General features: G+C 35.3%; 1 protein-coding gene across 7 annotated transcripts in view; it reads right to left on the bottom strand.

The window, feature by feature from the left end:
- Positions 1 to 23,475, bottom strand: part of VPS13B (vacuolar protein sorting 13 homolog B) — a 426,582-nt gene that overhangs the window by 322,351 nt on the left and 80,756 nt on the right. For all 7 annotated transcript variants that reach the window (XM_064392805.1, XM_064392810.1, XM_064392794.1 and 4 more), the window contains exon 17: positions 11,161 to 11,345. In XM_064392805.1, the coding sequence (XP_064248875.1) occupies positions 11,161 to 11,345 (185 nt within the window). The remainder of the gene's footprint in view (positions 1 to 11,160; positions 11,346 to 23,475) is intronic.

The raw sequence follows: 23,475 nt of genomic DNA, 5'->3' as shown, positions 1-23,475 counted from the left end.
TTCTTCCAACAGCAGGTTGAGAAAAAAAGAATCCATGTCTTCAAAATGGAAAATCTGAATAATGACTAGAATAGTAATAGGAACACCCTTTCCAGAAGTCAAGATGTAAAACATACAACATTACTCAAGACTTGAATTTCTTCTTAATTGCTGTATCTTCTAGTTACTCTCCTGCCCTGCAGTAACTGATGGGGGGAGGAGAAAATGCTTACCATAAATCACAGTTCAGAGAAAGCATCTTTAATGAGAAAAACCTTTGAAACTACCATACAAGAGACAATTCTACCAACCATACCTAACTATTCAGGTCCCCTGTTGTGTATTAAAGAAGAAAAAAGAAGCAAATCAGGAGAATGCATAAAGACTGGAACCAAGAAGTTCAATAAAGGGTTGACTACCACAGAATTTGACAAAAATACAGTAAAAGTAGAAAAAGAGCATGAGCAAGATGCAGCGACAAAGTTGCAGCAACAAAGTCACAGCAACAAACTGGGAGAAATCAGCATAAGACAGTGTAATATCTGGATTTATTCAGCACGCTACACTCAAAACAAAGCCAAAAAAAAATCAGGCATAAAACATTTGGTTTGAACTTGATGGAGTCATAAAAGAAAGAAACTAAGCTCAGACTAGGGACTTCGCTTATTTAGATGATCTCGAATAAAACAAAGTTGTTTCTGGAAATATTTCTGATTACTTTCCTTGAATAGCCAGCTGCCCTGTTACAAAGTGTGTTTTAGAGAATGTTAAGCAGGTATAAGAGTTCTTATTTCACATAAGACAAAGATTCCAGAATCCAGGAGCTGTGGTTATACAGAGACCTCTGCCGTCTCCTTAAAATCCAAGATTTTGATTAGTGTTTCACATAGTGTGACACATACCTTTAGAATACTACACATAAGGAACACTTGCCTACAGCACTACAACACTTCAAAGCAATATCAAAGCAGCTACATCATGCTCATTTTTAATTTTTGTATTATGCTTCACACAAACAGAAGGGACATTCACAGGATACCATTAAATAACACTGCAATGGAACACATCCTTTTCTATATTAGCTCCTTAATAATTACCTTCCAATAGCAAAATCAAAACTGTAAAATGTTAATTTAAGAGTTTTCTTGCTTACTATAGCTTCCTGAGAACCTAATGTTTCACGGCCTTTGTCTCCCTTATCATTACTACCTTTTTATGTTACTGTGCTTTTCTGCTTTTAGTAGAATATTCCTCCAAAAGAAGGGCCTGCATTTAGAGACCTAACAGTAAGTGAAAAATTAATGGGAAAAAGAGCTCCTATAATTGAAGCTCAGTATTTTCCAATAAAAATACACTTTTTGTCCTTACCATTACCATGTTACATATAACTTGCACTCATTATATTCTATGACTATAAGGCAGACTAGACACGTAGGAAAAACATTATTCTTGACTGCAAGAAATACAATAATTGCTCCTCATACAGTCTGCATTGTTAACAGCTTAACAACTCTCCCACATGATATGTTCCTAGAGAAGAAAGTATTTTTTTTAATATCCATGCAATTAAAAATGGGATTAGGATCTATAATCACTAGGTTTAAAATAATTACAAGGCATGTATCTTTTTTAAAAGTCTGATTTAATATAATATGAAATCACATGAGGCATCAGACTAAAAATTGCTATTGCAGTACATAATAATCAGGTATCTCTATGGCAAGAATATCATTGGTATTTATCAACTTACCTTGTCACAAGAACCTAAATACTCTCACAAGTGGAAAGTTGTTTTCCATACCATTCACTAGAGTTTATTCCATAAAAGCAACTTTAAAGAATACTAGTAATTTTTAACTCTTAGTACTGTAGACACTAATAAGTTTTAAGCAGCAGTCGAATATTTGGGATCTGCCCTATGACTTAAATTCAGTACAACTTTTATTTGATCAAGAATATATATATTACAAAAACTTACTACCCAAGTCAGCAGTCAATATAACATATTTTCAAACAGAAAACATGCTTCTACCATGTTTGTTATTTATTCTTAAACCTATCTAATTTTGATTATGCCTTGGGGTTTTTTTCCATAAAAACTACTACTACAAATAAACACATTTTTCCTACAATAAGTTCCTCACAGGAATATTTCAATTTTATCTTTACTATTTTCTCATTTCATTGACATTCCTTAATAATCTACTCCATTAAAACATGTCTTGATATTTCTTGCCTCCTCAAGATCAAAACCTCTAATTAGTCTGTTGTTTTCCAAATGGAAATGTCTCATTCTGAATAAAAAGGGGGAAGATATGCACTATAAGGTATTCCAAATTCTTTTAAAGTGATTCAAGTTGTTTCAATAAATAAATATAAGTAAACATAATAAAGAATGTCCAATAACACCACAAACAGAAAACATTACACCATAATGACCATAAACTACAATAATTTCTTTGTGCTGTAGCACCTGTATGCATTTTCATTTCCCCTCAGAATATCTCACAACACAGACTAGTATGCCACAAAATAGGACTCTTTCATCAGAAGGCCAAAAGGAGAGATACTGACTTTGGTAATTTCCACAAATGTCAAACCAGCAGAGAGTGATATTCTAAGCTGGAATTAATTAATGTCATACATCAGTACATTTACTAATCAGAAAACAGCTTGATTTATTTTGTATATACTGATGCATCAACACTCAGGTTAAATCCAGTTGGCATGAGAATTAGAACAGGAAAAAGACTTCAGAGTCACCATCAGAGAGTGTTAAGAGTAGTCAAGCTTTCTAAGTTTTAGTTTTGTTTTAATGTTTAATAGGGTCAAACCAGCAGGAACACACTTGACATATTAGCAGCCTTCCTGTATGTATGAGAGAGCTGCATTGAGGTGCACAGTAGTAAGATGAAAGACAATTGTCATATACTGAAATATGAAAGGTTCTGCCTGGAATGGTAGAAAAGCTTTCTCACCATGAGAACAGTGTAGCAGTGGCAGAGGCTGCACAGAAAGGTAGGGTATTCTTACCCCTGGAGATTTTTAAGGTCTTACTGGGTATAGCCCTAAAGAACTTGGTCTGATCCCATTATTGACTCTGATTTTTACAGAAGATTGAGCAGCAGAAACTTCCTGTAGACCTTCCAACTTGAATTTTCTGACAACCCTATTATTTTTTGCCAGCTACAAAGAAATAGCTTTCTTCTGCTCTTCTGAAAAACAGTGTTCAGGAAATGGCAGTGACTGGCATCAATACTTCTACTGCAACACCTCTGCATGAACCTTTTTCTTAAAAAACACAGATGTCAAGAAAGCACTATGGCCGCCTCATTCATGGTTTATTTTTATATCAGCAACCACTGATGGTTTCCAGGTTCACTCTAAATTTGACAGGTTCTCTGGGCCTTCGCACACACACAGAAAAAATAACCTCTCCTTCTGTTATCTCTGAAGTTTTCTTTTGTGTGTGCTCTGAATGCTTTTCAGAAAATTCCCAATTGCTATTATTCAGCAGATTCAAGACTTATGTTCTTCCTAGTCTTCTTGCTGTAACTCTGAATTTCAGTAATTTAGGCTCAAGATGCTCTGTTGTTCTTAGAAGCCAACATCTCAATCTCAATGTAGAGTTTTCCACCTGATGCAGTACCTGGCAGCTAGAACAAGGCAAAAAGGCAGCCCACCTCTCTGCTATCCAAGCACAAGAACAAGCAATAACACCAAACTAGCAGCTGAACAAACAAAACAGGTGCTCTCAGTCACATTGCTATTTGTGCAAATAAACTACTGACTCTGGAGTGAGGGCACTATTTATAGCTCTAAGCTTAGGTGTCTTGGTTTTTTGGTAGCACACCAACATACTCAAGAGTTTGCTGTTCATTTCAACATAGACACTGAACTGAGCTCTCCTGCAATTCTGAAACAAGAAATCTGTATACATTTATGCACAGCTATGGATTTCATGCATGCATGTATTCCTTTCACAACCCACTGATTTATTTATCTTTTTTCTCCTTCACTGTTCTGTTGACAGTATGTGTACATTCACTTTCAACACAAAAGACATTTAAGAAGTCTCACGTGGATTGTGAAGGACATTAGATTCCTTAGCACAACATTACATATCAAAGTTAAGCTCACATGAAAGCCTTAAGTATGCCTACCACTATTTTTTCATCAGAATACTGTATGTTTCAATTTCAAAGCTTATTAGTATATATTAATTAGACCAGAAAAAAAATGAAAAAGCAATCATAATTATTGGTTTCAATGCATACTTTCCAAGACAGTTCCTCATTTCAGGCCACAACAGAGCCATTGCTTCTGGCAGAGGATTTATTCAGATACTCGGCAAGATAAATATCACTGATTACATACTGAAATAATAAAATGTCCCACCTATCTCCTTTCAGTGCAAGTCAGTTCATGACTTAGGAATATCACTGAAAGTGTTTACTACAAGAGGAAATAACATCTTATACACAACTATACTAAGCTTAAAAAAAATTAAGCTAAATAAGAAATCTTAGGTTCTTAGGCTGCTTATCCATGTTGGTTTTCCATCTCAAATTAGAGTTGGTAATCTACCAGAGTTCCACAGAAATGCACAACATATAAAAATAATACTATTTACACTCTGAATTCTGGGCCTAAGTGAAGGATGAGGACACATGAGGGTAATCACCCACACAAGACAATAAACCATTTATTGTTTGAAACTGTGCAAGTTTCATATAGCTGTGTCCTGCCACTCCCAAGCAATTAGGAGAATACACTCTTACACTTCTATTTTAGACAGAAATTTCAATTCATACCCCTCCAAATGAATGCAAAATTGTCCATGTTATATGGTACAGAGATTAAATGCCAGTATGTTGCAAGGAAGTTAGAGCTGAACAACCTGTATTACCTTTAAACTTTGAAATGTTGGTCTTGGGCTTGCTTTTGTGTTTTGGAGTTCAGTGGCAAGGGAGCAGGCAAGAGGAAAAAAGTCGTTTTAGAAACAGGGGTATTAGAAAGGCAAGTCACTTATTTTAGTCTTTTTCCTAAGTGGTTAAAAGAACTATGCAGCAGCTCCACAACCCTTTTTTATATGTACACCTGGGAAGAATACTGAATCCTGTTACTTTCCTCACTGTTACCCTGATGTGGTTTAGACCAGATGTTTAAATGTTACAGCATGTACATTTTCTTTTCTTCTTCCAAGGCAAAAGCAAAATAAGAGGAATATTTGACTTCACTCCACAAGAGACCTATTTAATAGTTTGGCGGTTATGTAAGTAAAGGTAGCTTGGCTAAGTCAATGTTGACGACATACAGAACGACATGATCCTAATGAGTTGGAAAATATTGGCTCTCATGAGATTCAACCAGATGCTACTGCGCTGAGAAAGCTACTGTATTATTGAATTTCATTTTTATGAGGTAAAATTTATTATTCAACCATTAAGGTATCCCACATGAAATCTTGCATAAAATAGTTTTACAGTTACTTTCTGGAAAATAGATTTTATTTTAACTTTAAGACATCATTTACATGAGGGATTCAATGCCTATTTGATCACCTTCAGTAGAGAAATGTAAGGTCTGCAAGCAATTTTCCCAAAAATACCAGATTAATGGAACCGAACTGTCAACAAAATAATGAACTACCTGAACAGGACAAGGAAAAAGTGGTAGCAAGTTCCAGTTTTCCAGAGTAAACTAAAGCCATGTGTGACTGTGTATGTATTTTCTTGGCAAGCTGAAATGGTTAGAAACAGAGTACTTCAGGTACTTACTAACAAATAATGGAAAAAATACAGACTACAATTACTCTATAGGATTAATCATGTTCAACCTTTGAAAGATCTTAACTAATGCTGCTTTCCTAATATTTTGGTATTTTGGACACTTACTTTTATCTTTTAAATTGTACATTAATAGTTGCAATAATATTAAGATCTATACATGCAATAAGGTAGAAAACATTATGCATTTCAAATTCACATTTGTTTCCACATTAATAGTAACTGAAATGTAGAATTGGGATGTTTCACAAGCATAAGAACTCACATTATTTAGCTGACAAGTAACATGCTGTTGAGATTGTATACCAAAAGGATTATAAAATTAAACCAAAACATAAATTTCCAAAGAGTTTCATGTGGATTGAAGACTGCTTTTGTGCTTTTTTTATTTTAGATGTAACGCATTAAAAAGTCAGTAATGCTTTTTCTTGACCCATGAAAAAGAGCAAAAAGCTGTCTGCAGCTGTTTTACTTTCTGTTTGTTATGCTGCATTTTGTCACCAGTATTCCCATCTATTTTAAGTTTTCTATAGTTTTTGTTCTTGTATAACTGTTTCAGGCAGTATGCATTAATCTTGTACTTAAATGATAATGCCTACTCATTCAAGTAGTACCTTTATCTGCTTATATTATCTCTCTTTTTTAACCTGTCTTGACTTCTAAGAACCCTAAAAAGAACTTTTCCCAACTAGACATTTAAATCTATGGAATACAAAAAGTGTAAATGCAATGAAGGGAATTGAATGCTTTTAGAAGTTGCATTAAATTCCATATAATTTATAATTAGAAACCTGTCTTCAGCAGAATTAAATAATCTCAAGCTGAGACAGACATAATATTTAAACATGATTATAAAAAATTTCTAGAGTAAAAACATACCTATTTCCTGACATACTCATTTTATCTGTCCTCCACAAGTTCTATGCTTAGTCAATCACAGTATTGTATGCATCTTTTACTGAAAGTTTTAAGATAAGAGACTTTACTAATATGTATGACAAATACAAACTTCAAGTAGTACAGGCACTTCATTTTTAAATTCTATCAGATACCAAACACACACAACTTGCTTTTGAGACTTCGGATTTTTTTTTCAGACAGCTTGCCTTTGGGCAACTTAATTTGAAAATAAACTCTCAGATGATCTAATGAAGACAACAATTTAATAACAAACTAGGGAATATTTGAGTAAAGTGACTTTCTCCTAATAGAAAAAGGTTTCTGAAGAACAAGGGGAGAAAAGTAGATGAGGGACAAAAGAGTGTTAATCTTCAAGCAATCTTCCCTTTCTGGCATTCCATTAATCTATTACAGAAAAGAATATGTAGAGCATAGAGCTCAGAGAGGTTGTTTTGGATCCCCAGACTAACTTCAACATCAATAATCTTTGAAACAAGTTCTGGAGCAGGATAAAATTTCTGCTCCAGGTGAAAATTTAGGACAGAACCCCAGATACTAGCAATAAACTCTGTTCATATGTTTGTGGAAACACACAGTGCAGCGCTTCCTTTTTAAACTAGATCTATTTCAGCCATTATCTAGCAAACCGGCTCCCAAAGGGGCCTTTGTACCTTGTGAGCCTCTCCACAGCAGGTGAAAGGGACAATAGTCGTGTGTTCCTCCCAAAGGATCTCCCCCCTCCTGCAACTCATGCATCTGTACTTGTCTTCCTATTAATTTTTGGTTTTAACTTCTACTGCTTTTCTACCTTAACTCTTTCTCCCTGCTTCTTGTTGTATATTCCTCTGCCACTCTCTTCCCTTTTCATTAGGTGATCCTGTTTCTCCTATTTTTCTTCCTTACCATTTTTTATTTCTATTTTCCCCTATATTATCTGTTCCTTTCCTACAGAATATCTTAGCCTATATTGTATTCCCATATTATAAGTTTCAGTGATAAAGTTCTAAAACTGGAAGAATGTAGCTGCATTTCTCTTCACAGAGAAAAGCAAGGCACAATTCTTCCCAAGGATTTCTGAGATACACATTCTCTGAACCTCAGAGAAAGGAAAAGCAATGCTTATCTCATTTGCTGTGCCTGTGTTTGTGCAAAAGCAGAATAAAATATGAAGACTGTTTATCCAAAGTGATGATGTTTTGTTTTCTTGGCTTATCAGAACCAAAAGTGTGTGTGTGTTGGGACTGTCGGCTGACAGACACCAGAGAGTCACAAGATGAGTGCAGGTGAGCAGGGTTGAGTGCTTGGCAGATTCAGTTTAGATGTAATGTAATATAGTGTAGTATAATATAGAATAATATAGTATAATAACATAATTAATTAGCCTTCTGATAAGATGGAGTTCTCCTCATAATTTCTCCCTGCCATGGAGGTCACTTTGATTCAATAGAAGAGACAGTGTGTTGGAAAAAGCCATAGCACAATGGCTGCTGAAAAAGATCTTGGCTGAGAGGTTACAAAGGGTTGTGGTATCACTTTTTAGTTCGAGTAATACTGAATTGATGTGTTAAGGAAGTCCAACACTTTCAACAGCATCTGGCACAAAGCCCTAACAAGGACATAAAGAGCTCAGCAACAACTGTTTCAGCCCAAGAATATGCCTCAATCACACACAAAAAGTAGCAATACAGACATGAGCAGTTGAGAAAGTTGTAGGCTATGTAAACAAATGGCAAACACATTTGAGACTAGCTACGTATGAGGAGCTACATAGAGAAGAAAACTTTGAGTCACAGAATATCAGTGAAACAGATTGCTAGAACAGACGTGTACAGGTAGCTAATAACTAGACCATTTATATAGGAGGATATATTTCATTCACAAATTACAAAACAAGCATGATGTTACAGTGAGTATCAAGAATGTATAAAATCCTGCGATCTGCCTATAGCAGAAACCTCAGGATAACAGCAGACCATTACAAATAGAAGACAAAATACATATGCCCTTTCTTTCTTTTCAGAATAATGTCATATATAGGGAGGTTTTTTTAATTTACTTTTAACAGGGGCAAAAATCTGGATAAAGACATAGCTGTTTGTCCTGCTATATTTCTAATTACTTATAAAGATGGCTTTTGGAAGTTTGAAAATGTAAACATAGAAGAAAATTTGGGCCGCTGTGTTCATAAAACACATAGTTCACAATTCTTTGAAACAGCAGAAGTAAGCAATTAATTTCAGGATTCCCTAAAAAATAGAATAAAGTGAAGGAAAGGAAATCTTTGAGTATATTCTTGCTTTTTCCTGCAAGAACAGTACAATTTAATGTAATCAGAAAAAGAAAAGGAAGGACAGTAAAAAATAATTTAAAAACAAGTGTTTACACTTTCATTACTTGTAGCAAATTAATTAAAAAAATATTAATCCACAACACCATGGAGATGGAAACCTATTTTCTTTCAAGTAGTACTTCTGTGCATAGCCAAAAACAAGTTGTGCTCAGATGGAAAACACAATACCATGGGAAAAAAGGAAATCTTTTCCTTGAGAATTTAGGTTACACAAGAAAAGCTCATCTGTTCACCCACTCAGAGACACAGTGGCAGGAGGGGCAGCCCAAATACCTTGCCAGGCTACTGCCAGGCCCAACACATGAGCCCTGTGAGGCCACTCTGTACCAGCCTAAAGGAGCACTGGGGCATGCAGTGGCAGGTAGGAGCTCAAAACAAGGACTCACAAGTAAAACATTCAGCTGCTTTTGTTTTATGTTGGAGAAACTAAGTTGAATGTAAGTAAAAGTGTTTAACAGATGTACCTTGTTTACTGACAAGTTCCTTACTGACTGTATTACCCTCATAGTTACTTCATTTAAAAAAAAAAAGAAAAAAGAAAAATGACAAAAGAAAAGTTGAAATTTCAACTTCCCTGTGCAAATACAGTCAAATATATTTTAGAGGCTTAGACACATACCTGTTACTGTTGAAGTACGTGGAAGGATGGCTTTCAACAAGGCATGATATTAAATTTTACACAACAGTATTCAAATTAACGGTAGGAGGCTTAGAGAATCAATGAAGCCAAAAATTCAGACAAAAGGATTGACAGCAATCATTTCATAGCCTTGAACACAAAGCTGCCTTCAGTCTAGTTAATGCCAAGCACCACTACAGAAGTGTAAAATTTACCAGGTGAGGCATAAAGCCATTAACAAGAGAAGATCAAAATAACTGCATTATATTGTTCATTTACTTTATTTGAAGTACTTAAAATGTGTGCTCCAGATTTCTATTCTGCACAGATACTGTTAGCAGAGTTGTTTCACAGTTCATTGCATTGATGGACTGAAACATGTAAAATAATAGAACAGGTTAGTTTGAAACTGTGCAAACCCTAAGAGCATCTGAAGCAATCCAACAACTGTATTTTCCGATTTCTCCATGGTGTGGATGGTAAACGTGCTATCTTTACAAGTACCAGGACTTGAAAATAAAATGTCACAATCCCATTCTTAGGTGACCCATGCAGATTGAAGGAATAAAGACAAAAGTGACTTTCACGAAAAAAAGAAAACTTAATCACTTTAAACACTTTTTCCAAGGGTTGCACAAAAGCACAACAGTTCTTGTGCAACATTAGATCAACATATATTTAACTTCAATAAACAGGAGGAGTGAAAAAGAAGAATGGAAAGGATGAAAAAATGCAGAGCTGAAAGACTTCCAGTGGTCTAATCCACCACTCTGCTTCAAATAATGATTTTCTGCACCTAAATCATTCTATTAACACATTCTCCAAGACTGGCAATGCTGAATATTCCAAAATATCTGTTATTCTTGTAATGGGTTTATTTACAACAAATAAACAGTAACAGCTCTAAATTATTCTAGCCTGAATAGAAATATATATATTTTCTGGATTACTTGAAAACTCTGGTTTCCTCTGCAAACTGGTCAAAATCCTTAATTTATTCCCAAAATCTATGGATGTTTTACAAAAAGATGACAGATAACAACTTTAATTATTTATGTAATCGTCACCAACACTTGCATATCTTCAGCAATTTCACAACAGTTAAGTAACATTATTTATGAAATAATGAGAAACATCTGCAGCCCTTCTAAAGAATTCAATATATGCCATTGATTAATAAAGCCCTTAATAATCCAGTTTCACCCCTCAATGATCCTGAAGAAAAAACACTGTACCATATAAGGTAGCAAAAGTGGATGTTTCAGATGAGGGAAGCATGGAAAAATTATCCTGTATGGGAAAATTAAATGCATCCAGAAATTGGTGCCAAGGAGTGAAGCTGGGTGGCTTAGCTTACATCCTGGATTTTAAATATAAGCTATAAATACCCATATGCACACACAAAACCATTCTGTCTGCTAGCTAATATAAGTAAAAAGCTGAATTTAAAGGATATAGCTGTATGAACACTCACTAGCAGTGCTCTGTACCACAATAAATAACCAAAAGCACCACATATTTACCTGAAGTTTGGAAAACCTCATTCAGCAAAGCTTCATTTACCACCACTGAACTGACATTTCCAACAGGATGACACCAGCTCTGATAAATAGTTTGAAGCAGAAGGGTTTGAGCTCTAGTTGCTTGAACTGTCAAATTAGGGAGCTCAAAAATGCATTCTGTTAGCGGGACATGAGCTCGTTTGGACCTGTTTAAAATAAAATAAAGATGGAAAATCATTACTTTGTCACATTAAAAAAAATTTAAAACTTAGTCACAGAATATTAGAGTACAAGCAGTTAGTTTGTAAGGGTTGAACTGTGTGCTTATTAGATTTCTTAGATTAGAGCTGATTCTACTTACTCTGAAATGAAACCTAAAGATTAATCGTTACATCATTTAACTTTAGATCTCCCTGCAGAATGTGACAGAAAAAAAACATATCTTTTTATCTAATTATCCCTTGATTTGAAAATATTAAATAAAAGCAATTCCATGTGCTCCCATCAAAATAAGAGCTACTCAAAGGTATGCAGATACTAAAAACACCTATTCAAAAATTGAATGTTCCAGATTTTTTTATTTACGAAGCTTACAGTGCATCACTAAATGACATATGACTAGTGACCCAGAAAACATATAGACAATATTCATACATCAAAATATAAATAAGCCCACATTCTGTATTTTGCTAACAGAGCTCATTAAGTGATTCTACGATTTTTTCAATGCCTCATCTTTTAACTGGGGAGGAGCAACAGGAGGAGACAGACATTCGACAGGGCAAAGTAAAAGACATTTTTTTGGGAAATGAATTCCTCTGCAACAATATAATACTCCATCAACAAGAATGCTTTACAAAATCTATAGCAAAGTTGATAATTTACTTTTTCTTCCTAATTTACACACTATTACCTGAAATCAAGCAACAGACTGATTTACTACACTCAACAAAAACTATAAAGGTTCTTTAGCCCTCCCAGTTTGGAGCCTTTTCCTGTATCATGTTTTTAACATTATGATTTTTGCCCTAATCAGCTCCCACTCCACCAATGAAATGTACTTTTTCTGCTATTTAGCAATATTTTCTCTAATGTCCTACGTGGCAGGAAGGTTGGAACTGGATGATCTTTAAGGTTGCACCAAATCTTAACCATTCTACAATTCCATGAAAAATAAATACTGATCCATGTATTAGCTCTCTCTCATTCTGGAGCATCTCCTCCGTTAGAAAAAAAATTTTAGAGACATGTTTAAACCCCTTAAAAATAAATAGTAGGTAAATGTTCCACTGGGAATCAGAGCCTCAAATGAGGCAAAGCTGCTGAAACTGCACACAAAATCCATTGGCCCTGAAGAAAAGATTGCTTTACCAAAATGCTTAGGGACTGAAAATGTAAAGACATGCAGACATTCAATGATTCTTCAGATCAGCAAAATCAAAACCTTCCAAGGAACTCTCAGAAGCAGCCATAATACACCACATCTCCTATCTCGGCCCAAAAGAAAATGCTGCAGCTGTATGACCTAACATGTGAGATAGTACTGGCAGTAGAGACTCTGCAGGAGGCTCCATGAATTAAGAATCAGGCCATTTACGATGCTCAAATTCTAAAATCTTCAGCAGCATAAAATGACACCAAATTCTGGTAATAAGGAGCAGACTTCTTGAATATTCTGCATCTGATTGTGAGAGTGGGCCTTCACCAAGACAACTGTGAAGAAAAAAATACTACATCACTCTCAGACCAGGATCACTATGCTCAAGATGAAGCAGCACAGTAATAAAATATTCTCCTGCTAACTCTTCTGGCCCATAAGCTGCAGATGTGACTTATGAAGCATGGTTTGGAAATAAGCATTCTGAACATCTGAAGACATCTCTCAACCACTGTGTTTACACAATGGTACAGCTAAACATAATGTCATCAATTTGAATTTAGACTTGGCCATACAAGAATTCACCTCAAGTCCTAAACAGAGCTCCTTCCTTTAATTCCTTGTCTATACAAGCAAACAGCTGGTAAGCGAAAAACATCTTCTCTGGACCAAGAGGAATCAAGCTCAGTGTTAGATACCTACAGTAAAAGCAATTATCCACACCTAACACAGTGGTCTAGAACCTTTTCAGGTAAATCGAAAGACAACAGCACTTGTAGACACAGCAGATATCCATTCATTCAAGATCTGAGGATTACAAATTTAATGTCTCTGCAGGTCACTGTTTCTGCCCACTGCTTATAAAGGGACATTACAATACTTCTCAGCTGTGGATGTCTACATGACAGATCCAAGTGTCACATAAAGCCCATCCACAATAGCCACTGCTCCTCACTATTTTAATATGAAAATAAAAAGAAAAACTGAGTCTTATGAAACAAGATACTCATTAAAGATTTTCAGAAATGGATGCAAATACAGATGAGGGACAAAGGACAAACAAAAACAGATGTTGTAACCTTCAGTAATAGTAATCAGTATTCTTGAGAATGAGGTTTTCGAACCTCATAAAGCTTGGAATCAGGATTACCTGTCTCAAAAATGCTGAGAAGGGGGAGGAAACCAAAAACAAAACTGTCTCTGATTTGCATCTCATTTGAAGCTAATGACACAATTATGCTCCCAGCTCCAAATGCCATTTGCAGAAAAAAAACACAGATGAAGGAAAAACATTTCATGTTTATATGGAAGAACTCAGCCTTGTGTTTGGTAGTAGAAATTTCTTTCATATGAACACACACCATGCTCCACAACACCCCTGCAAAAACAGCGGTCTCCTGTTTGAATAAATCCATCCATCTTTGAAGTCTGAATCTACCTATAGGTACAGCCTTTGTTGCTAGAAAAATCAAAACTCATTAGAGGCCTTTGAAGAACAGATTAAGCCTTTTTTGGTTGTTTTGTTTTGTTTTTAATTTTGTTTGTTTTAATAGGAGTCACAAACACCAAACAGTGAGCTAGAACAAAGAAGCTACGTATGACCTGTTTGGGGGAACTTTGCATCTCCCACCTGCCTCATCTGCTGACAGCCAAGTACACATTTTTCTGAAGTACATGACCAGACCCCATTCCAGGCTCACTTCTATCAACTGCAGCACAGTAGGTCACCAAAAGGGTAAGAAATATCTTAAAAAACTCCTGAAGCTCTTCCTGTTTCAGTTTGAAGTGTAAACACACTGCAAAACTTGCCTGAAAATGCCCTTCTCACAGAAAGTACAAGTTATAGGAAAGAATGTATCCAAACACATTTGAATTTAGCTGGTGTAAAAAATTCATTTTAAAAAAAGCATTTTTCTAAACATCAGAAAATTACCTAGTCTGAAAATCAGAACTACTTTAAGGAGACATGAAACAAAAACTAACAATAATACCAGTATTAGGTCAGGCAAATAGACAGAGATGCTGCCTGGTTTAAAAAAACAAAACTAGTTTAAAAAAAACACCAGTGGAAAAAAAAACACTTTACTCAGACACCCAAAAGGAATAAAGAGCCTGGAACATATTCTGATCATTACTACCACACAAATGCACAAGAGGACACATGATCACTGTCTTGTGGATACAATTACATAAAACATGTGTCCCATTCCAGCTCCTCAGCTACACAAAAAATGCTCTGTGCAAATTACACACATATGCCTGTAGCCACCCAAAGAAAAGTTCAGGGTACCATGAAAAGCACAGGTGAAGACTACAATTCTGAAACCTTTTCTGATGTTCACCACAAGTTAGAATTTGAATTTGTTTTCCTAAATTTCCTAGAGTTCAAATCCAAGCTTGTTTCCTGCTATTCCTTTTTTTTTTTATTATTTTTAAGTCACATACTGTAATCCTTTATTATTTATCTCAGTATGTAAGTGCACTGTTACATTTTTCCTTTCTGGTATTTTTTCCTTTTGTTATCCTTTTACACAATGTTTTCTCTATTTTCCCCCCTTATTTCTAAATATTGTTTTGCAGAATTAAAACTAAGTATTTCAGAACAAAGTGTTTAAATACTTCAAAAGATGGGTTTCCTAATGTAAAATTGGGAAGGAACCAGTAAGGTAGAACATTTTTTCAGCAAACTTCAGAATGAACATGACTCGACAACAAGTCCATCTAAACACATTTTTATTAACAAATTAATGTATTTCAGAGGGAATCTAAAGAGCTATGACAATCACAGCATACAATACAGCAGTGCAAAAGATTTTGCTTTAAAAGTCTGACTATTCAATTAATACATATTACAGCTACTGTACTGACCTATGCTACATTCAAAACTTAAAAGTTGCACATAAAATTGTCCCTTAGGAGTAGTAACAGCATATGAATTCTTTTTTAAACAATATGCAAATTCTACACTTACTGTACTTTAACAATCCCACAGGAATAAAGTCTTCTGGTCCTTTTCAGACACATTTGGAGGAATGGGAAGTTGAAAATAAATCCTTTTTTATAGAAAAAAAAAAAATCAAGGCAGGGGAAGTATTGTACCATGTGTGCAGCAAATGTTCCTTAAAGGAAATTTTAACTAGACCCGGCTAGTGATGAAAGTACAATTATAATTCAGGATTTATTATAATAGTTTTGAAACACAAATAATGCATTTAAAAGATCTTAAAATGTAAGTTTGCCACCAACCTGCACCTGTTAATATGGAAAATACATCATTAATAAGGTATTGAGCTATATTTAACCAAGCTTTATGACCCAAGAGATATATTCAAGTAACAAGTGAAAATACAAGTACAAATCATTTTTTTCAGTAAACCAAATCAGATCTGTGGTTCTATACTGTATCAATAAATTTGCATTAAGCAACTTCATATCAAAACTCTTCATCTTATTAAAAAAGTTATGGCACATAGTTTGGGTCCAAAAACACTACTTAAACTGCATTTTGGAACTGCAACAACAAGAGGAATAATTATTTCTCAAGTCTTTACACTCAAGAGTTAAGACACAGTTCTGAACATATGTTCATTTAACTGAACAGGTTAAAAAACTACCAATTCAAACACTCTTCTCTAGGGGAAAATAAATCCTAACTAGCAGGATAGGCTACTCATTAAAGCTGAACTTGGACAAGTTCCAGAATAAATTTAAAGAAATATGAACAAGCAAGTCTTGCTGTGTAGTGGCATGGAGTGAAAATGAATCTGTCCTAATTAAATGATTTTTAAATACTCTTTGGTTGTAGCCAGTTTGCTGACAAACTGTAATACAGACTTGCTGAAATATTTTAATAAATCTGGCGTACCATTAAAGGAAGTAGTTTTCTTTGCTGTTTTTGAACAAAAACATGAATTGGTCCTTATTATACAGCATGCATAGGCATGAATATAACCAATCCATGTAAGTTCACAGGCCTGTTATGAAATATTTTCAGTTTGTAGACTTTAGGAACAGCAACTCCTTCTTGTAAAATCAACACCTCAGAGTGATTGAAAGAATATAGTGGTGAACAGCTGGGTCCAGAGGTTTATACAGAGTCCCCAACTGCAAAGCCAAAACCTGCAAAATGTTTGAAAAAATTTGATTTTTGTTATTACTCATATCCTGTACAGTAAAACACGATTAGTTCATTTTTTCCAAAATAACAAAACCAGTAACCTGCTACTAGAACCTAGCAATTGTGCCTTAGAAGAACCTGAATGTAATTTAAATGCCCTAATAATTTCACTCAGCATTTGCACACCTTTCCTCTTAGGCAACCAGAAAGTACACAGTGGTTTTATAGGACATGAGCAAAGGCTTCATTCACATACCTACAACAAATCTGTATTTCTACTTATTCTGATGTTTGATATCTAATTTTAAAAAATGAAAAATGTTTTGATCCTTTTTCTTAACATTTAAGTAACTATTATTATTATTATTATTATTAAAGAAACAATGTCTAGCTCTTTAATGACAAATACCAAACCTCTAAAGGAAACATGTAGGAAGGGAAATGGAAGTATTACTGGTTGAAATGCCAAAATAAAGTCATTGCTGTTCACAAAAAAACCCCAAACATATCCCATGTCTACATACACTAACACAATTTTCAGTCCTCAGAGAGCAACATATAATTATTCATGCTAGAGGACCAAGTTAGATACTATCAAAAAAACCCAAACAACTAAACTTGCTTTACAACACTTCATTCCAAAAACACCTCCAATACTGATGTCTTCAACTTCTGCCCTTCTACAGACTTCACTAAAGGCTGCCTGGTATCTCTCATCATCTCTGACATAGGGGAATTTTCAGGAGCTGCAGCTGCCTTGGCCTCTTATTTGCAGGAAAGACTGTTAATCACACAATTTATTACAAGGGAGAGAACAATGAACTCCAACGTTCACCAATTTTTCCTTTTTTCAGTAAATCAAAACATCACCTTGGTGTTTCTGAAAATTTTAGATATGGGATTAGAAGAGAAAAATGGCATCATTTTAAAACGGACTTCTGTATAGATGTTTTAGCATCAATTCTGAAATATAAGTTGTCAGTGATGAAAACATTTTCCAAAGTGTTCAGTCATGTGCGAACTTTAAAAAAAAATCTGCACAGATTTCCTTTAAACAATCGTGAAAACAAAACAATATAGGCAGAGTACCAACTTGAATATGGCTTAGGAAATGAACAGAGGCTATCCATTCTCAATTCTAAATACAGTGTGTGTTTTAATGGAACAGTAAAATTCAGCTTTATACAGCACAGCAAAAATGAATGCATATTACAAGAACAAAATTAATGAAATAAATATCTAAAAGGAAAAAATCTTGAAAAAAAATCCCTTTTAAGCAGAGAATGCACAACTCTGGACATGTTAGATGCTGTAAACTTGGGTTGTTTTAAAAATAATTTTATCCATTTTGTACCATCTGGTCATTAAAGTTATGACCATCAGATTAAAAATTATGATTGCTACATGCAAATAATAATACTGGTTTGTGATGCAGCAAGAAGTGAGAAACAGTGACCTGTGCTATGGGATAGCATAAGAAGAAAGTATGCAAGAAAAAAGAAACTCCTGGAATGTGAAGGTAGGAAAGTTCTAATTTCCCCCAACATTATTTGAGCCTTACAAAGTATCTGATGAGTCTTTTTATCTGGATTGAATGTTTCAGAAAGCAGGCAAGAAAGCAGTCTATGATCACTTCTAGCTTGGTCATTGCCTATGTGCCTCAAAATGCAACAGATCTGAACTAAAAATTTGCTGATACCAACAAGGGATTGGGGGTTTTCAGTCTTATTTTTGGGCACAAGATAAACTAAGGTGGCTGTTGAAATTGTAATGCAGGAATATCTTAAACCTGTAGCTGCATTAGAGAAACATACTTAGGATGTTCAGATCAAATTCAGCTTACTGACTCACCAGTGGGACAGATGCTAGGGTTTTGAACTGCCATCAAACTGCAAGTGGACATCAGCCACTAATTACTATTTCTTTCTCTGCAAAAAAACTCTTTCTAGCTCTAGTTAGTAACTGTCTCCAGAAATAATCAAAGTGATATGATATATATATTTTAATACATAAAAGAATAAAATTACAAGTTCCCTGCTCTGAGGAGATAACAAGCAGCCCTCAGTCTTCTTTATGTATTTAAGGTTTTGCTGTGTGTAAACCATACATACTAAGCATAAAGTTACATCTTTAAAGAATTGCATCCTTAGAACTCCACAAGTTGCGTGGTGGACACCTGGAAAAAAAGGGGAGAAAAAAACCTTTCATCATGGAATGCCCTCAATGTGAATTCAGGACTTCTTTTTGGGTACTTACACCTTAAACATCCAGTCTTTCTTTACTTCTACAAGAAGGTCTAACTTTTTTAATTGGATCTAAGAATCCTCATGTTGTTACTGGTGGGTGTTAGTGAGAACAAGGGGAGGGATATGACAGCTGCATTATGTTCCACAAGATCCAAATATAAAGACCATGAGAAAAATCAGTATTCACAAGAGCAGCCAAAAATCAAAATGTATTACAAACAAACAAAAAAAAAAAGCCAGAAGCAAGTCTGGAAAGAAGCAGAGACATTCAATAGGGAAGCACTAGCTTAATGAAGGTAGTGCAAAGGGAATCAATCATATAAAAAGCAGAGAACTTTTACATCTACATTTTACTTGTGTCTTGTATCTTTTCCTGAGAAAGAGATGCTACGAGAAAAAGCAGCAATGCCAAACTAAATGCCAGCCATCACTATTATTTATCTTGGAGGTAAATGTTAGTTGTGGGTGGGGGACAAAAGAAATCAGCTGAAACTTGCTGATACTCTAACTAAACAAGCTGCAGATGACCAAAACCACCAGAAGTGATCAGGTAAAAGTTGCCAGTGGCCATAAACCTCCAAACCACAAAGATCTGTGTTTACTAAAATAAAGCAAGCATTACTCCTTTTATAGCTTTTATAAATCCAGTACCATTGCTTTGGATACTACAGTGTATCCAATCTCAGGAGCCACCGGGGGTGGTTCAGGGTTTGGGGAACTGGCTTCCCACAGAGCAGCCTGCTTTGCTGTCTTGGGAAGTAACCCCATCCTCTCCCCTTCCCTCTCCTCTTTCCCCCTTCACACAATCCCAGAAGCAGCAGCAACAGCCATTAAATCAATCCTCTAAATCTGCCACACAGAACCATTTGGTTGCCATTAGCAGGTAAAACAGGGAGCCAGAAGGGCTCAAACATGCTGGTGCTCAGTGAAGAAAACTGCACTGACAAACCCAGTTCAAAGGTCTTTTTGGGAACTAACACAGTTTCAAATTCCTTGCTAAAGATTTAAGAGCTGAACACAACCCCAACTTCAAGTAAACAGTAACAACTGATCCCAGTAAAAAAAAAATTGTCCAAAAAGGTAAGTGGGTTATGATTTGGGGGCTTCTGTGAATTTCTTCTACTAAAAACTTTCACATGCTGTTTATTTTCTTTCATAAATAGGTAAAATATTTTGGTGGGGAAAAAAGGACACATTTGCACTGAGACAAAAAAGGTTACTTGAAATTCTGGCCATTTTTTAATAGCTAGTCAGAGCAGTAGGAAGCTGCATGTCTGCATTAGCAAAACAAAACTAGTATTTGAAAAAAATCATTGCCCTAAATGGAGATGTCACAAACAAAATACAAAACTAAAGAAAAAAAGAAGCTGTACTTCTGTATCTGAATTCTGTCAAATCCAGAAAGGTAAATCACAATGGTTGTGGTTGGAAGAGCGATCCTTTAAATCCAACCTCACTGCTAAATAAAAGGACTTTACTCTGTCCCTTACAGCACCTCAAAAGCCAATTCCACTATCCTTTAAGAGAGAAGTTCCAGTATTAAAAAGAATTTTCTGGAAACAAGGAAGCACATTTTGTTTTTCTGATTACCAGAAAAGCCTTTAATATAGGAAAGGATGGATCAAGGATGTCTTCAACATAGCAAGGACATGAACGGACAAGGTGTGGTAATGGCTCACATGTACACACTGCATAACTGCAGAAAGAGTACAAAGACTTGAAAATTATTATTTTGTGGCCTCATTAAGTATCAACCTCAAAAGAATTCTAAAGGCTATCAAAAGCTATTTAAAGCAAAACATTAAATCTCAGTAAATCCATAACAGTTTATACTTCAAAGACTACAATTATTGTTAAATCTAAATTTACCATCTTGAAGCATTGACTCTGGCATTACTTTACACCATTCATTCCTCAAAAATAATACAAGCTTTGAAGCTGATTCTGTGAATATAGTTTTCCTGTGTTCAGTTTTGATCTATTCACTGTGTCTCATAACATCTATTTAATTAATTAAAAACTCCACAAGCCCTAGTGAGTCTTCAAGACCATCAAAATTATCACATACACACATAACTAGGATATTGTCAGTAAAACACATAAAAAAGTGTTTTCTTGTATTATATATATATGCACAGCCAAATCCAACATGTATGCAAAATCAAAGATACACAAGTAACAAGAGCAGCACACTATGTCAGTGACATTATAAAAGTCCCATTTCCACTTGCTCATTTAAAATATGAAAGTCAGGTTCTTAATTCTGTCATTCTCCCTGGGTATTTCTATATTACCAAATAAATATTCCAATTGTGTTTATCAAATATTTCCTTCTATTCAATTGCTCATTTTGGAATCAGCCACTAAACTCAAAGAAAAAACTAGTTCAACATCAGCAAAAAACTCCACACACATTATAATGAGAAAAAAAATCTGATCCATTGAAAAATGAATCCACAATTTTTGTACTGGTGTCTGGATTGACACCTTCCCATTTCTTACATTGATGTCAGAAGTAACTACAACAGGTATAATGATTTCCAAATCCGATAAACAGGTTTTATTCTCGTATTTTTCTATTTACGAGCTTCATATTCCACTTGAGCCTGCCTTTACTGTTGTCTTTGTTTGTTCAAATGGTCCTCTAAATTCCCATCCAAACACACCATGTTAAAAAAATCTAGTTCATAATTAGGAGCTGGTGTCCTTTAGAAGATTAAAATATAATAAAAACCAGACAATTTTTACCAATCATACAGGCCCAAGTGGAGATCCAAATGTTTACATGAATTCAACACCATACCTCAATACTCATTCAATGCTGTCCCTCAGAAGGTACACCTGTCAGGTTACTTTAACTTCCTTTAAAAGGCATTGCTAAATAAACAGTAATAAAAATACAAACCTATAAACAACTAGGATTGAGGAAAAATGCTGAGAATGCCTATTGTTTGTGTGTAAGGAAACAAACACTCATAACTAAAGAGATCCTGATCTATGAAAAGGAGTATTCCTATGAAAAAGAAAAAGTACCTCTGGGTCACAGAGGGAGCAAGCATGAGGAGAATACAACAAACAAATGATACTGGACACAGGACAGTATGTTTCTTCCACCTAGAGACAAGCACAGATGCAGTAAAGATGTTAATGTATCATGGACAGCTGAAAATCCACCTGAGCCTTTATATTTGGGTTATTTGAGTCAAGATAAATACAGTTTGTTTTTTAATAAAATGTGTGCAGTCACCATTTATCACAGGTATCAGCTTCAACTGAGAGTCACATTAATGTGCTTGTAAGAGCAGGTGCATAATTTAACTCTGGTTTCTGGTACTTCACTTCAGGTGGAAGTGATGTCCACCACTCAAGAGTGAAGATCTGTAGAGTCAAAAAGAGGTGTGTTGCAGCTTGGCCAGCAACATGACTATCTTCCATGAGCATAATGATGGTAAACATAAAAAGAAACAAAATCAGCAATTCTATATAGATTAACTGATAGGCATATAGGTTATTCAAGAAGTAAACACACAGCTTTGGTGAAGGTGAATTATTTGGTACTCAAGGTGAATAATCCAATATAGTTCCCTACAGAATTATTCTAAGTCCTAATGCATGAAAGGCCTTTTTTTAAGTTACTGTATTTAATGACTACAAACTCTTAAAACAATGCTTTGAATCCTATCAATTCCCATGGCATTACCTTAAAAAGAAGATGCAAAGAAAAGGTGATAAAGGTAAGAGAGAACTGCAACACTAAATAATTTCTTCAGAATTCTGTGTAATAACCAACATTTGATTGGGGCTGGCTGGCAGAATGACACCACAATCAGTTTCAGGGTGCAAGTTCCAAGCTTGCCTGTTTGCCAGCTATGGAGGCTGAGTGCTGGCTCCAGTAATGGTCCTTGCTGTGTGTACTGCTGACCTGCTCACTTGCTCTGACCAGCCTCAGGCCAGGGCCTCAGGCTGGCACTTTCTCGAACAAGCATGTCAGAAGCTGTCCTCAGTCTGAAGCCTCAATATATGTCCTTCTTAGATCTAATTTTATTTTTTTCCCTCCCTTTTGGGAGTGGAAATGAAAGCTACAGGTAGACATGTATATATGAAATGAGACACAAGAAAACACCAAGCCACAGGGCCACAGATGGGTTTCTAGTTACTTAGCAGCAGAGATGCCAGTGCAGAGACTGTTTCTCTTCAGAAGTCACAGATTCACTCACAGGCAGAAAAAAAAGGCACCAAACTGCAAATAAAACTCTGGAGAAGCAAAGGACAAACTTTGTGTGAAGAACTGCCACCAGTGCATCTTTCTAGCCAGATTATACATGGGTAAAGCCTCTTAGCAGAGAATGTCACTGAAAATCCTAACACATCCTTTTATACAGATAGTGTTACCACTAAGAGAACCAGAATTTCTAAATACATCCAGTGCAAAGGAAATATATATCAGGGATTCAGTTTTTCCTTAGAATTTCAGCTTTAAGACTGGGGTTTTAATACCTTTCACCAGTTTCTAATCAAAATGCAGCTTCAACCCTAAGAATCCTTCACATTTTAAAATAGCATTTGCTTGTTTCTAGTACAAATGCCAGCAAATC

The sequence above is a fragment of the Passer domesticus genome, chromosome 1 (genome assembly GCF_036417665.1).
Source record: "Passer domesticus isolate bPasDom1 chromosome 1, bPasDom1.hap1, whole genome shotgun sequence".
NCBI classification, from domain to species: domain Eukaryota; kingdom Metazoa; phylum Chordata; class Aves; order Passeriformes; family Passeridae; genus Passer; species Passer domesticus.
The sequence above is the reverse complement of the archived record's forward strand: the minus strand, read 5'-3'. Positions and strand labels throughout refer to the sequence as shown.